Raw genomic sequence first — 14,958 nt, 5'->3', positions numbered from 1 at the left:
CTGGACATTGGGGAGACAAAATGTATACTGGGTGACTGCTCGAAGGAATGCCTACATTCTGTCCTCAGAGAGAGTGTCACTTCGATACGGCACTGTGTCCCCTGTCCAACATCTCTGTCTCAGGCTTGCTGTAGTGCTTCAGCAAGGCTCAGTGCAAGGAACAGCATCTCATTTTCCACTTGAGGACCCTGCAGCCTTCAGGACTCAGCATTGAGTTCAATAATTTTAGGATCTGTACAACTTCTTCCACGTCCTTCCTCCACTCCCACACACCAAGCCTTATCATCACGTGGGCCACTTCATCTCAGCCATCCTATTTTTCACCCACAAATGATCACCATTAGTAAATTTTCATTCTCCTTGACTCACCATTATCTGTCCCTTTGTCTGCCCAATTGCTGTTCTGTCTTTCTGGGCTCAATCTCCACCTATTGTTTACTCCTTTATTCCTATCTCTCCATCTCCTGTCTTCAACACATATACCACCTTTTCCCAGCTACAATTGGTTCCAAAGAAGGGTCACTGGAGTCAAAATGTTAACTCTGTTTTTCTCTCTCTACTGATGCTACCAGACCTGCTGAGTTTCTCTGGCAAGTTCAGTTTTTGTCTCTGCTCACAATCTGAATTCTTCATTTGCTATCATAATCACATCATGAAATCTAAAATAAAAATAGAAAATGGTAGAAATGTAACTGGTGTCAGCAATTACAAAGACAAAGGAAACATCTGCTAATCCTTTAAACAGTGACGTATCAAAACTTGAGTCCTTCTTTAAAACAAAGATAGGAGGGAAGAACATCAGATAATGATGAAGTGTCATAAGAATCAGGTTTCCTGTCACAAAGTAACAAGCAATTTTACAATTTATGAGATGTCCTTTTTCCTCACCAGTGTTTGTTGTTTTCTGTGGGCAGCATTTCTTGACTGTATCTGTCCTATTTAATGACACACTGACTCTCCTGCTTTACAATGGTAGTGTGCCTCTTACTGTCACCTCCCATCGGACCAGCCAAGCACATCCCCATTTCTATCATTTACAGTGTAATTCCATCACTAAGCATACTTTTTTCCACCGTTCCATGCTGTGATTCTGCAGGAGCTGTTCTATCAACATTAGACCTCCTGATTCTCCTGTTTCTCTTACACGCCTTCAATTCATTCTTTTGCTGGTTTGACTTCATTTTTGCTTTTCTAATACATTTTTAATGTTTTACAAGATGATCTTTCCTTATGCCTTTTGCACCTTTATACCTTGATTCTAAAAGCCTTTCATGAGCGATTGACAGGGGCCCTGTTGTGGTGCAGTGGTAGCGAACACAGTCCTGAACCAGAAGGCTGGGTTCAAGTCTCACCTGCTCCAGACTTGTGTAATAACATCTCTGAATGTGTTGATTAGGAAAATAAAGAGGTTAAACTCTTTTAACCAACTATTGGTGATGAGTAAGCAAATTCTAAAGTGGGCATTTACCTATTTGTCTTTCCCTTTCATTTTCAATTTTTAAAAATCGGATGTTGCAACATCTAAAATTTATATGTAACTCTTTTTCTCCAGGTGTTGATGGATTTTAGTGTATTTCTAGCAATATTTTTGATTTAATTAATTGTTTTTGAGTTATTTTATATTTTGCACATGCTAAGCAGTTCTTTTCATTTATGTACATGTGCATAAATGGAATGTGATCTTATTCCATAGCAGCTCAGGCAGAGCTTATGTATGAAGAGCCAGTGATTATGCAAAAGTTTTTATTAATACCAGGGTTTGAGATATAAGGAGAAGCTGGATAGGCTGGGGCTATTTTCCCTGGAGCATTGGAGACTGAAGGGTGATTTTGTAGAGGTTTATAAAATCATGAGGGGCAGGATAGGGCGAATAGCCAAGGTCTTTTCCCCAGAGTAGGGGAGTCCAAAACTAGCGGGCACAGGTTTAAGATGAGAGGGGAAAGATTTAAAAGGGACCAAAGGGGGAACTTTTTCATGCAGAGGGAAATGTGTGTATGGAATGAGCTGCCAGAGGAAGTGGTGGAGGATGGTACAATTACAATATTTAAAAGTCAACTGGATGGGTGCATGAATAAGAAGAGTTTAGAGGGATATGGGCCAGCTGCTGACAAATGGGATTAGATTAATTTAGAATATCTGATCGGCAAGGACAAGTTGGACTGAAGGGTTTGTTTCCATGCTGTACAGCTCTATGACCCTATATGCTCTTTCATATTGCAGGTAGATGAACTAATGAGACAGGAACTGAAGAATTTAAAACTAGCAGTGGACAGGGATAAAGGTTCAAAGAAGAAAGGTGGGAAGAAGGTAAGCGTCCCAGTTCACTCATGCACGAGATACCGAAGTGAGGCTGCAATGAAGTTTCCGTGAAGAGCTATTAGCATAAGCCCAAGCATAAAATATGTCATGAACCAAAAGAACTGAGTAACATTATACATTGTAATCAGTTTGTGACTGAAACAGGTCAATCTCCAGTAGCATGTAGAAAAAAGAAAAAGATTAACAAAAACAAGTGGAATTTCCAAGATGTGAGTAGTTTTTCAATTGGCGATTTTGTGTTCTTGATCGCATTTTCATTTGGCTTTAACTGACTGTTAATCACAGATATTCTGTACCTTGTCATTTGACTGAATGTGGCCCAATTTAAACTGAATTTAATTGAATCGCAGCAACATCTGGAGAGAAATCACTCTCAGTTGAGTACTGGCCAATAGCAATTTGCTAGCACTGGATTTGTGTAATCTTGGATGCTAAGGCACCCAGACATCTGGCAGCAATGTAATGATCACCACCCCAACCTCCCAACCCCATACAGGCCTCCTAATCATGTATTCATTAGTCTGATCGAGAGGTGTGCCCAGTTTTGTGGGTGAGGACTGTTCCAAATGACTGGACTTTTGCAAAAACATGTATGCTCCAGCATAAAGAGGTCTTAGGTTATGTTTATGTTTAACATTCGTTGAACTTTTGCACTTTTTCGTTTGATTACGCCCAGATCATGCTGATATCTGTTGTACAAGATAGTGGACCTAAAAGGATTAATGTGTAGACTGCATGAAGATCTACCCAATCAGTTGGTGAAATACAGGCTTGGATGGGGATGATGTAGAAGAAGTCAGGATTTTGAAGGCAATGAACTTGTCAAATAATTTAAGTCTCCCAGTAGTCTTGGTAGATATTATTATTAAACCTGTTCAGAGATGTTATTACACACCTCTGAAGTAGGTGGGACATGAACCTGGGCCTCCTGGCTCAGACGTAGGGACACCACTGTTGGGTCACTACCAACCATCTTAGTAACTATATCTCACAAATTGTAACCTGTATCTAATTGCTGAAGTGCAATAAACTATATTTGATGAAGATGAGTTGCTTCTTGTTAAGACTGTCGTTGTTCCGGTACCACTGTAAAACAAATAGTGCCTTAGACCTAATCAAGGAAAGAATCACAAAACCTGAAAATACCGCAATATCTAGGTGAAAATCATATGGACATACCAAGTTGATACATTGCTCTGAGAACTCAATCAAGATTGAATTTCCTTACAAAATGAACCAACCAGAAATGTGAGGCTTTCTGAGCATGGTCTCTTGATAACTTGTCAACTGCATTAAAGACTATGAATAAGCACGTGTGATCACCAAAAGAAGGAAAACATCAAATTGCCTTTTTGATTTGGATATATCTGGTCCCAGAGTTGTAATTCATCAGGTAAGCAAGATTAGATATCACTTTGTTGACAGTCACTTCAGATTAACTAATTCAAAATTTGGTAAGTTAAGTTACTCAATTCCTTTCTAGTCTTTTTGCGTATATAGGTACTTGAAAAGTGACCAGCAATCATAGGCGAAAATAACTTCTCTGTACAAAGTGACAAATTTATTTTTAATTGTATTTAAACCTTTCTATGCACATTAAAACAAACATTTGTGCCACCACATCAAGTCATGTGACACCGCTCATGCTATGGAAATACAAACGTGTAAAAATGTCAACTGGGGGCTGCCAGCCACTTCTGGTTGGACCACCTAGCAAGGCCTGACCGTCAGGGTACTGGTGTGTGGATACTATAAGGCCACTAGAAGCATACAGAGTAGGTGGCTCACAGGCTCAAACTGCCACTTTAATCACTTCAGGCTGCTAATGAGGACCTAGACCACATCTGCCCCTCACCCATTACCTTTTGCCCCACCCTCACCAATCACACAATTTAAAGAGCTAACGAGCAACTTTCAGTTTGTGTCCTCTTAATTTTCTTTTGCTGGTGCAAAATCAGTGGATGTACAGTGCTTGTTGAAGACTTTACAATCCTTCACATTTATAAGAAAGTGAAACCTTGTTTTTGACTAATAAGTCAAGGGATTTGGAAGGACTATCGGTGAGTTCCTGCATCAGCAACAGTTGCTATATTTAGGATTTTTTCCTTAATTATTCATTCATGAGATGTGGCCATCATTGGCATTTGTTACCCATTCCAATTTTCCACAGGGCAGCTAAGAGGCAACAACATCGCTTTGGGTCTGGAGTCAAATAGAGGCTAGACGAGGTAAAGATGGCAGATTTTCTTCTCTAAAAGACATTAGTGAACCTGATGGGTTTTTACAACAATCAACAGTGGTTACATGATCATCGTTAGTCTTGCTTTTTATTTTACATTTTTATTGAATTCCAAATTTACCATCTGTCTCGATGGGATCCAAACCTATGCCCCCTTAACATTCGGAGATAGCAAGAACTGCAGGTGCTGGAGTCAGAGTCAATACAGTGTGGAGCTGGAGGAACACAGCAGGTCAGGCAGCATCAGAGGAGCAGGAAAGTCAATGTTTCGGATCAGGACCGCCGACCCGAAATGTTGACTTTCCTGCTCCTCTGATGCTGCCTGACCTGCTGCATTCCTCCAGCTCTACAATGTATTATCCCCCGATTGTTAGCCTCAGGTTTTGGATTACTATTCCGGTGAGAGCAAGATTTGGAAATGGAGCCCCAGCAGCAGACAGGAGAATCAATGTGCAATGACAGGAGGAGACCTTTTAAGAGAAGAGTCTGTCTTTCCCTCTTCTGTCAAATGCATCACCTCCAACATATTTGTATTAAACTTTATTAAGATTCTACCTTCTCCATGCCTGTAAACATATATCGTTTTCTTTGACCCTAATGGATCCCTAACAGGCCCCATCTCACCACTTATTATCTCTTAGTTATGTACATGCCAGCAGAAGATTTTTGGTTCATTTTTATGTCAACTGCCATCCTGTCCACATTGGGCTGGATTTTATGCTCTCGTGCTTGCATCTTTGAAGATGAAGGGGCTTATGAAAACCAGAAAGTGGCCTACCGTCTGTGTACCAGCCTGCCCCGGAGCTGTGCCTCAATTTTATGAGGATTAGTGGAACTGTCAGGTTGGCCAATCAGCTTTGGGAATATTGAGGCCCTTCAGTGGTCTGCTAATCATCACTTATGGGAGGCCTATGCCATGTGGGAAGCCTGATAACTTTAGCTGTGTGGGCTGGTGTCTGGCAAGGTTCACCTCCCAAGGGCAATTGTCTCCGTTCACCTACCCCACCAATCTGTCAAACTTGGACTTCAGTCATCCTCAGCCGGGCCTCATCAGGGCCTGCCAGTACTCCTCTTCGCCGGAACTGCCTATAGCAGCAGTGGCCATCAGTGCCAGATGGTTCTGCTGGGAGAATGGAGTTGCCAGGTGAGTGATTGACCAACAATTCTCCACAGCAGGACTCTTACCCCATCCCGCTTCCCCACAATAAGGGCAGAAATCTCACTTAAAGCAATTAAGATTGCTCCCAGTGTTAAAGTTCTGAGCGTGTGTGTCTGTGTGTGTGTGTGTGTGTGTGTGTACGTGCGTGTGTGTTGGGGGTGTGGGGGGCTGCGGGCGTGGTTTGGTAGGTGCAGGCTTGCCACAGACCTTTGAGCCAGGTGTTTGGGAGCTAGTCTTATTTCGCCTTGACACTCCGTCTCAACTTCACTCAAATGGTGGTGGCAATCTGGAAATCACTGCCTACAGGGGTGGTAGAGGCAGGAACCCTCATAACATTTCAGAAGCATTTAGATTTGCAATTACACTGTCAAAACATACATGGCTATTGATCAATTGCTGGAAAATGAGATTAGAATAATGAGATAGTTGTTTTTGATGGGCCACAGGGCCTTTTTCCTGTAGACCTCTATGTTTCTAACTTATTGTATTTGGCCTGGATCTTATTTGAAAAATTCACATGATACACATCATGTACACTTTTTTTTGGTTGCGTTATGTTCTTATTTTCCCTGACCATGAAAGGACACTGGTTTCGGGCCCCAAACTTTACACCCTTGTTGAACTGTGTGTAGCTTGTATTTGAAAGATTTCCTCCTTAAGGATCACCTATTGGTGTTGTTTTTCTTGTCGGTCTTTGGTTCCATTTTACCCTGGCTATCAGCCCTCTCAGATTGAAGCACAGACACTTTGTGCACTTGGCTTATGTCATACCCCATCACCAGATCTAGCAATAATTCCTTCCTTGTTGGACTTAGAACATACTGTTGAAAGAAGTTCTCTTAAACATATTTCATAAACTCTTCCCCTTCTTTATCCATTTACTCTAACTTTATTCCAATTGATATTTAGGTAATTAAAGTGCTTCAATTTCACCACACCATAGTTCTTGCAAATGTGTAATATCCCTGCAGATTTGTTCTATTTTTCTTGCATTATTTGGAAGTCTGGAGAAGGTGGTGGTAAGCTGCCTTGAAACTTGGAGTATCGATATACCCACAGTCCTGTTAGGATGACAGTCTGAGGATTTTGATCCTGTAGCATTGAAAGAACCTCAGTAGAATTAGTGTGTGGCTGGAGGTGATTGTGTTTCTATATACCTGCTGTGTCTGTCCTCCCAGGTGGTAGAGGCCAAAGCTTTGAAAAGTGCTGTTGAATGAAGCTGGGCAAGTTGCCACTGTGCATCAGAGGTGAAAGTAATGAATGTTGAAGGTGGTGGTTATGGTGTCACCAAGAGGGCTGTTTTGGCTTACATGGTGTTGCGAATCATGAGCATTGCTGGAATTACAACCATACAGCTAAGTGGGGAATATTGCATCACACTTGAGCCTTGTAGATGGTGGACAGGCTTTGGGGAGTCAGGAGTTGAGTTACTTGCCATAGAATTCCCAGCCTCTGATCTGTTCTTGTAACCATATTATTTATATGACAGGTGCAGTTCAGTTTAATATCAATAATTTACAGTGTTCTTTTTGGAAGATATTTATCAACATCTGGATAATCCTTACCAGTTAATTAAGGAAACCATTCTAAAATAATCACTTTGTATATCACACAAACCGACTTGAAAGTAAGTGATTCTGTATCTCTTGCCTATCGGTGCTCTGGAATAAACCTCCCTATGTTGTAAGGAGATTTCAGAACAGCAGCAACAAATGCCGGCTAACTGCATAGTGGGCTTTATTCAGCTAAGTCAATGATTTTCTTGATATAAGTCCTACAATTTGTGATGAGTTAGCTGATGTGTCTCTACCATGAGCTTTGGTACTGTTGAGCTAAACATGCAAAGAAAATTATCTAGTATTCCCATTCCCAGTTGATTTTGAGAAAATTTTGGCTAGGTAACAACTACAAACAGGATTAAATTCAACTGAAACATTTTCTGCAGTTTAATGATCTGTTGATAGTTATGTAAAACTTACACAAGTTATGTCATGGAAAAGTTAACAAAATATTTTCTTTGTGTTGGTTCTTGGGTGATGGTGCAAAGCAGAGATTTTTGCTTTTGTGTAGTTTCGTTTGGGACATTAATAGTCAATCGTGTAGAGTGGTTTGAACTATAGACCTAATTGGCACATTATTTTCCATAAAGAACAAGTAATAAATCATTTGACTTCTTTTTATGACAATCCAGCAGCTTTCAAAATGATTTTTGTGACATTTAGATAGAATTTGGACTCATTGCTACAGGGTGTCATAAACGTACAATATTGTTCTCTAGATATTGATATTTTTGTCAATAAATTTTACAGTTTTAATCTTTATGAAATACAGTAGTTAATAAGTCTCTTTTTAAAAACAGATGTTTGCACATTGGATGACTTCCTAACAAATGTTAGAATTTTGTGTTCTATTAATGTATTGTGTTTCCTGGTTTCATGCAGAAAAAAGCCAAGAAAGGAAAAAAGAAGAAAAAAGAAAAAGATTTTACAATGCACAGGTAGCGATCAAACTGGAAAGAGACATACTGTGATTCATACAGAGATATTTTGCAAATTAAATTTTAATCAAGCTTTCAATGAAACAAAACTGTAACTAATTGGCTGGATGATACATTCACCAACCCAGTGTGCTTTTAAGTGGGGATCATGTAGAATAAGGTGAATGCACAATCCCCCACCCTTCTACCCATTCCTGTGTTCAACCTCATAATACAGTGGGTAGGTAGACTCTAAAATTGGCATCTGCAAATAAATAATTACGAGTCAATTGAGCTTGTTTAAAGCTGTGTTGACCCCAATATTACCTTGGCCACGCCTCCAACCTCTTTGTTCCCTCCCTTTCTTCCCAAGATGGAAAATCTCTCTCTGCCCAAAGAACCTGATTTACATGGATCCACAGTTCATGGGACCTCATTTGTGGGCAGGCCATCAGTCTCAACAGTAACCACTGGAGAACCTTGGCACTGCAGGGCCTGTTGGAGTTGCTGACCATTCAGATTGGCTTGAGCGGATGGGAGTGTAGTGAGCTTCAGAATCACAAAGCTGAACAATAAGTTCGAGGTAATTGCAAAGTATAGCTACGTGTGGAAATGTTAAATAAAAAGGCACATAGAGTACACCAAAAGAAAGCGAGGGAAGAAACTAGTTCTTTTCTCTGCAATTACGGGACCTAATTGATGAATGTTTTACACCCCTTGTATTACAGAGATTCAGGAGAGAGGCAGTGGCATAATGGTAATGTCACCAGGCTATATTGGACTAGTAATCCAGAACCCCAGGTTCATGTTCATCAGTCCATCGAGTCTGCACTGACCACCTGAAGAGCACCCCACTCAAACCAACCAATGCCCATAACCCTACACTTGTTGTGGCTAATCCACCTAGCCTGGACATCCCAGGACAGTGTGGGGCAACTTAGCATGGCCAATACCCCTAATCTGCACATTTTAGGATTATGGGAGGAAACCGGAGCACCCAGAGGAAACCCATTCAGACACAGGGAAAACGTGCAAACTCCACACAGACAGTCACCGGAGGGTGGAATCAACCCCAGGTCCCTGCCGACGTGAAGCAGCAGTGCTAACCGCTGAGCCACCATGCTGCATGTTCTGGGGATAGGAGTTCAAATCCTGCCACAGCAAATGGTAACATGTGAATTCCATAAAAATTTGGAATAAATGGTCAATGGTGACTGTGTAATCACTGACTGTCATAAAATGGCAACGTGACTCCAGACCCAGAGCAATGTGGTCGACTCTTAACTGCTCTTTGGGCAGTGAGGGATGCACAATAAAGGTGTGGCACACCCATCCTGTGAATAAATGAAACAAACGGCAGTGCCAGAAGACAGACCATTTCAGAGCAAGATCAGCAGCTGAAAACAGACCATGACCGTCTGTAAGGACAGAATCTTATGGGGATCTGAGCAAGTTTCTTAGATAAGTTAAGGCAGATTGCCTATATTTGGGGTCCTGGTGCACAGACAGCCTCCAGTACTATACAGGGGTTGGACACAGTCAGTCACACAGGGCAGTTAGAGTCAGGGTCCCTTCTTCATAAGGGGTAAGATGTAGAATGTTGGGCCACACATCATCCTGTCCTGACTCTTTCTGCCCTATTGTGGGCTCCCTCCTGGATTAAGAGCAAGACCGGTATTAAGGAGGATGAAAGTATTTAGAACAGCTGTTAGTGTTGATGCAGGAGGGAATTTGTCCTGAGTGAGTGAGTTGGCAGCACATACAGCATGCAGTGGTAGAGCCGTGACGGATTGGGGTAGATAACAGTAAAGGAGTGAAGATGTTGCAGACAATAGTGAGAGAGGTGGAGAATGAGGATGGTTTGGAGTTGGATACAGAAGCAGAGAGTGAGTGAGTGTGTGTGAAGTATCGGAGGGAGTATGGTGGCATGTACACTGCCAGAGTGGAGAAGGTCATCAATGTTCTTGCCACACAATTGATCATCCCTAAGATGGCTGAGACTGCACTGATCCTGTCAACCTTGGATAAGGCTGGCATGATCTGATGTTGTAACCATTACTGATGGACCTGGAGGAAGAGGACATCTTGCATCTGTGCCACCCCTGGCCAGAAGGTCCTCAGGTTGGTAGAGGATGCACTTCTAAGGTGTCACGGTGCTTGGTTAAATCTTGGCTCTGGTGATACCTGGCATGGTGCCAAATGGTGAACCTGCACCACCTTGACATCAACACCTGGGGATACACAAGAGAACATCAAGAAAACTAACTTAGGGAGAGCTGAAGTCTCCACCGCTGAGCACACTCCCCTCCTATGTTTAGGAACAACATGCTTCCTTAGGTACATCAATTGGTTTGTCTGGTGAGTAATACATATTCAGAGACCTGTCCTGAGGATTCTGTGTGACACTTACCTTAACAGAAATGCTATGGTCTTTGAACCTCTTCCTGCATTGGATCCAGTTCTTCTAGACCAAATTCTGTCTGCTTACCATGCTTCTGACCTCTACCTAGACCTGCTTGGCCTGGGAGGATGGCCTTCTCTTGCTGTCGTATGGGAAGAGGCCCTCATTCCCTTCCCTCACTGTGTCCAGAAGGACTTCAGATTTGGCATCAGCAAAATGAGAAGCTGCCCGGTCCCAGATTCCTGGCCTCTTCCTGTTTGGTTCCATCTTTATTCCAGGAACTAATGCAGCGGAGTGGCAGCCTTGGGGAGGTTAAGTCAGGCCTGCTCTCATCCTTTCCACCATTCCTACCCGATGCCTGCTAAATGTCCAGTCTATTCACCCCGTCTAGCCAATCAACAGTCGATCATATGAAAAATTAGAGTCTATGACTGAATCTCTCCAGTACTGGAATTAAAACGCCGAACCAATCCCAATACGCATTCCCCTGGAAATCCCATTCTCTAATTGGTTACTAATAATTGAAGTGTATCTTTGAATTATTAAATGCCTATGTGTGAACAATGCATTGCTGGTATGGTGAAGATAACTCATAAATGTTGCTTCTCACCTCAATTTGAACAAACAGAATCTGCAGAGAACGTTTTTATATTAACCATTTGATTGGCCCAGAGTTACTATACACCATCGATTTAAAGCAGTCAAACCATAGTTTTTAACATCAGGCTCAATCAAAACAACAGCAGTAAACATTGAACAGGCTGTATATTACACTGACGTGTATGGACATTTACAAAGTGCTGCTTTCTCAGGATCAAACATGACAGCTTTTTGTCATGCTAAACACAAAACATCCAATGTAATGGGACTCAGACTTTAAATAAACCAAGAACAATTTGAAGTTTCTTCCTTGAAATCAAAGCTGTATTTAAAGTCTTTAGGTATACCAGACAAATGAAATATTCACAGTATTTCATTCACTTCAATGTACAGGTAATGGCACATTTACAATGGGTTGAAATTGTTACAAGGTCTCACAGTTTAATATTATTAATTTATTGGATAAGGTTGTTTTATTTGAGATGTTTCTTAAGTCCTCTGTGTAACTCCATTCACCTCAAACAAATTAACATTAAAAATTACTGCACAACTGAAATATCATAAAATCAAAGCTCCAACCCAGGCAGTTAAAAAGAGGCAAGGAAGAAATAAGGACTCATGACCCATGTATGAATGTTAAAACAACCTGAGTGAAAGCTTCTGTCACACCTGGACTGACTAGTTGAGTTCATTTATTCAACCTTTAAATTTATATTGATCCTGGCTGACTTGTGCAAGGTCAATGAATTCCCAGATCTCTGACAAGGAATCTCTGTCCAGAAACCAAGCACTACTGACACATAACAAAAAAGGTGAAATAATACCAGGCAAGCCAAATGACCATGTGCAGCCAAACTGCTCTAAACACAAGTTCATTCTGACGCAAAAGGACCAGTGCCCGAGGTTATTTGGCACAATGACTCTGCAAATATAAGAAAAAAGTTCATGTTGACCCTGTTTGTAATGATCATTTTATGATATTGCCCTGCAAGTGAATATAACTATCCAGTATGAGCAAAAGAGTTGCAACTGCATTAAAACATCTGTATAGAATGACACTGTACAAAAGGAATCCATTCAGCCCATCATACCAACATGGTATACACACAACCATTTAAATTGGTCAAGTTGCACTTCCTTGGATATATAAAGCACCACAGGGACGATGGCCAATACGCGATCAATGAACACAGAGACCTGAAACATAATAGAAACAGGGATGTATGTACTAAAAGTTAATCTTGAATTTTCATAGGACAATTAATTCGCTTTATGAAGAATTAATACGTGAAGGTCTTCTCATGCGGCCAAGAAATGTGCGACTCTCTGATTTTTTAGGTATGGAGAAAATCTTTCTACCTTTGCAGTTGATACATATAAGCTGAATAAGTGATCCAGCTCTACACCTTTGTTATCTCTAAGTGATCTGTTGCAGCAGGTTCAGGGCAGCCTATGGATAACTCAGGAATCTTTTTTAATAAATAATTAGTATATCGTTCATATGTTTAAAAACTGGTTACAACCTATTTTCAATGTATTACACACCACCTTGAAGTAAGAGACAGCTTTATGACAGCTACATTCCAAACATTTTCAAGTGATGAAATCCAGTGAAACTCCTGGGTGCAAAAAATTAGGCAAAGGGGGCACTTAACAGTGTGAGAAGTGAAAGACCAGCTTCCCAACAGTGGGATGAAAGTGGGGAATATTTTGTTGGCAGACTGTGATTACCAACAAGTTAAAATGCATTAACATGTCATGCATCCTCATTAAAACCAATACACGACAGATTAAATTGTATCTTTGCAATTAAGTTGCCAGAAAATGTGCAGACTTATGACTGGTTAAAAATGATGGACAGCAGGCAAGATATTCTTCCTGGTAGATTTGGAGTGAGTAGGGGCTATTTTTCTTCCTTAGAAATCCTTATTGGACCAAGGAAGAATAGGCTGAGATGTTGCATGGAGCTTTGGTGTTCCTGTCCAGGGAAGAGAAGGAATGGTTGTCCAAGGGACTGAAGGCAGGTCATTGGTGGCCCTAAAGAGAGTCATGTTTGACACTGGAAGGAAGTTATATGGTAGAGAGAAGGTCAGTGTCAACTGAAGGCAGCATAAGCATGAGAGAGGAGATCAAGCACGATTGAGAATATTTCAGTAGTGGCCCTGGCACAACTGAGGGAACTAAGGACAAGTCAAGGCTGCTAAAAGGTAAGTCAAAGATAACAGATGGAAGGTTGAGTATGACTGAAAGAGGTTGTAGGGTGATGCTTACAGCTCCAGAGGCCTTGCCAGTCAAGGCCTAGATCACTTGGGATCCAGTGGCAGGAAGATACATAAATTTTACATTCTTCTCGTGGGGTGGGGTGTAGGGGGATTTACAGAGAGGGATGGGAGTTTTTGTGGTGGCCTTCAAGTGTAGGAGTTGGGAAGAGGGCAGTTCAAGTTTAAATTTCTCCTTTCAGACAGGCAGAATGATGTTGCTAGCTGGAAGAGCACAGATGTCTATCCCACTGCCACTTAATCATGGTGACTGGACAATGGGCTATTTTGAGGTGATGGCATAGTCAGTGACTTTCTGCCTGCCTCACCACACAATTGGCCAGGCCTCTCAACTGTGCATTGCGAATTGCTGGCCGCCACATAATGGCACGTCCAAGGGGCATTCTTACTCACTTGAAGGCCTGTCATCCAGGCACTAGCTGCTGCCGCAAGATTCCACCTAAGATCTTGGATCACACAGGTAGCAATAACTTTACCAGACACTTTCAGAATACCTACGATATGAAGAATGTTTGCATATTTTAATCTATCTCATTCTTCTATCACATTGAAAGTAAGTGTTCATTCTATAGTCAATCAGGAGATAATAAAGACTTCAAATGACCCCTTCTAGTCAACATTGTCTCAAATTTTTAGTAGACTTCAGGCTCAAAACTTCTTCAGTTCTACCTGTTTCATGTCGTCACCTGGAACCTTATATTTCTAATTCAACCTTAGTGCACTTTTACTTAAGTCCAGGAAATTTGACATTGCATTACAAATGAGGGTATTAACATGTACAATAATGAGGGAACTAGATGTGACAAGAGGTCGAGGAAAGAGTGAACTCGTACATAGCAAATTGGGGAAGGCCCAGTTCTGAGATGAAAAATTAGTAGAAGCAATTTACTTTATCATTAGGAAAGGATGTCCCAATTTTACATGCAAGAACATTTCAGGTCAGTGATTTTGAATGGAAACAAAATCCTGGGCTGTATTTCCAGTGGAAGAAAATGTTAGACTCAGGAGAACTTTAAATAACTTTTCTGGGAAACATTTTCTTGCTGGAACAGAGGCAGTGTGTTTTTTTTTTTGAAAACAAATAATCAGCCAAAATGGTTCAGTAGGTAATATTTACTGTTCTTAAAAATTTTGGCTGGACTTTTTTCACCATTTAATATTAGTCATTAAACTGCCAAAGGCCTAGAAATCATTGTTTCCTTGGCCTGGCAGAGTAATTAATTGAAAAAAATGTTGTAGAAATAAAATTACTAACGAGATCACATCTTATGTTTATTTAGAAGCTGGCACAAGAAAGAGATCACCAGATTAGACTGATTCCTCAATGAAGGCCATATTGTGTCTTTCCATCCCTAATCTATGTTGATCTAAGCGCTAATGTTGTATTTACTGCTGCATTCTAGAGAAATAGAATTTGTAATAGTGTGGTGTAGAGCTAGATGAACACAGCAGGCCAAGCAGCATCAGAGGAGCAGGAAGGCTGAC

The 14,958-nt window shown here is 41.1% G+C and overlaps 1 protein-coding gene across 1 annotated transcript in view; it reads left to right on the top strand.

Annotated features, from left to right (window-relative positions):
* iqca1 (IQ motif containing with AAA domain 1) overlaps positions 1 to 14,958 on the top strand; it is a 152,847-nt gene that overhangs the window by 91,276 nt on the left and 46,613 nt on the right. Inside the window, exons 11-13 of the mRNA XM_048598862.1 lie at positions 2,221 to 2,307; positions 8,159 to 8,214; positions 12,450 to 12,532. Coding sequence (XP_048454819.1) covers positions 2,221 to 2,307; positions 8,159 to 8,214; positions 12,450 to 12,532 — 226 coding nt within the window. The remainder of the gene's footprint in view (positions 1 to 2,220; positions 2,308 to 8,158; positions 8,215 to 12,449; positions 12,533 to 14,958) is intronic.

The sequence above is a fragment of the Rhincodon typus genome, chromosome 7 (genome assembly GCF_021869965.1).
Source record: "Rhincodon typus isolate 14 chromosome 7, sRhiTyp1.1, whole genome shotgun sequence".
Taxonomy (NCBI): Eukaryota; Metazoa; Chordata; class Chondrichthyes; order Orectolobiformes; family Rhincodontidae; genus Rhincodon; species Rhincodon typus.
Note: the sequence above shows the minus strand (reverse complement) of the source record. Positions and strands in the feature narration are given on the sequence as shown.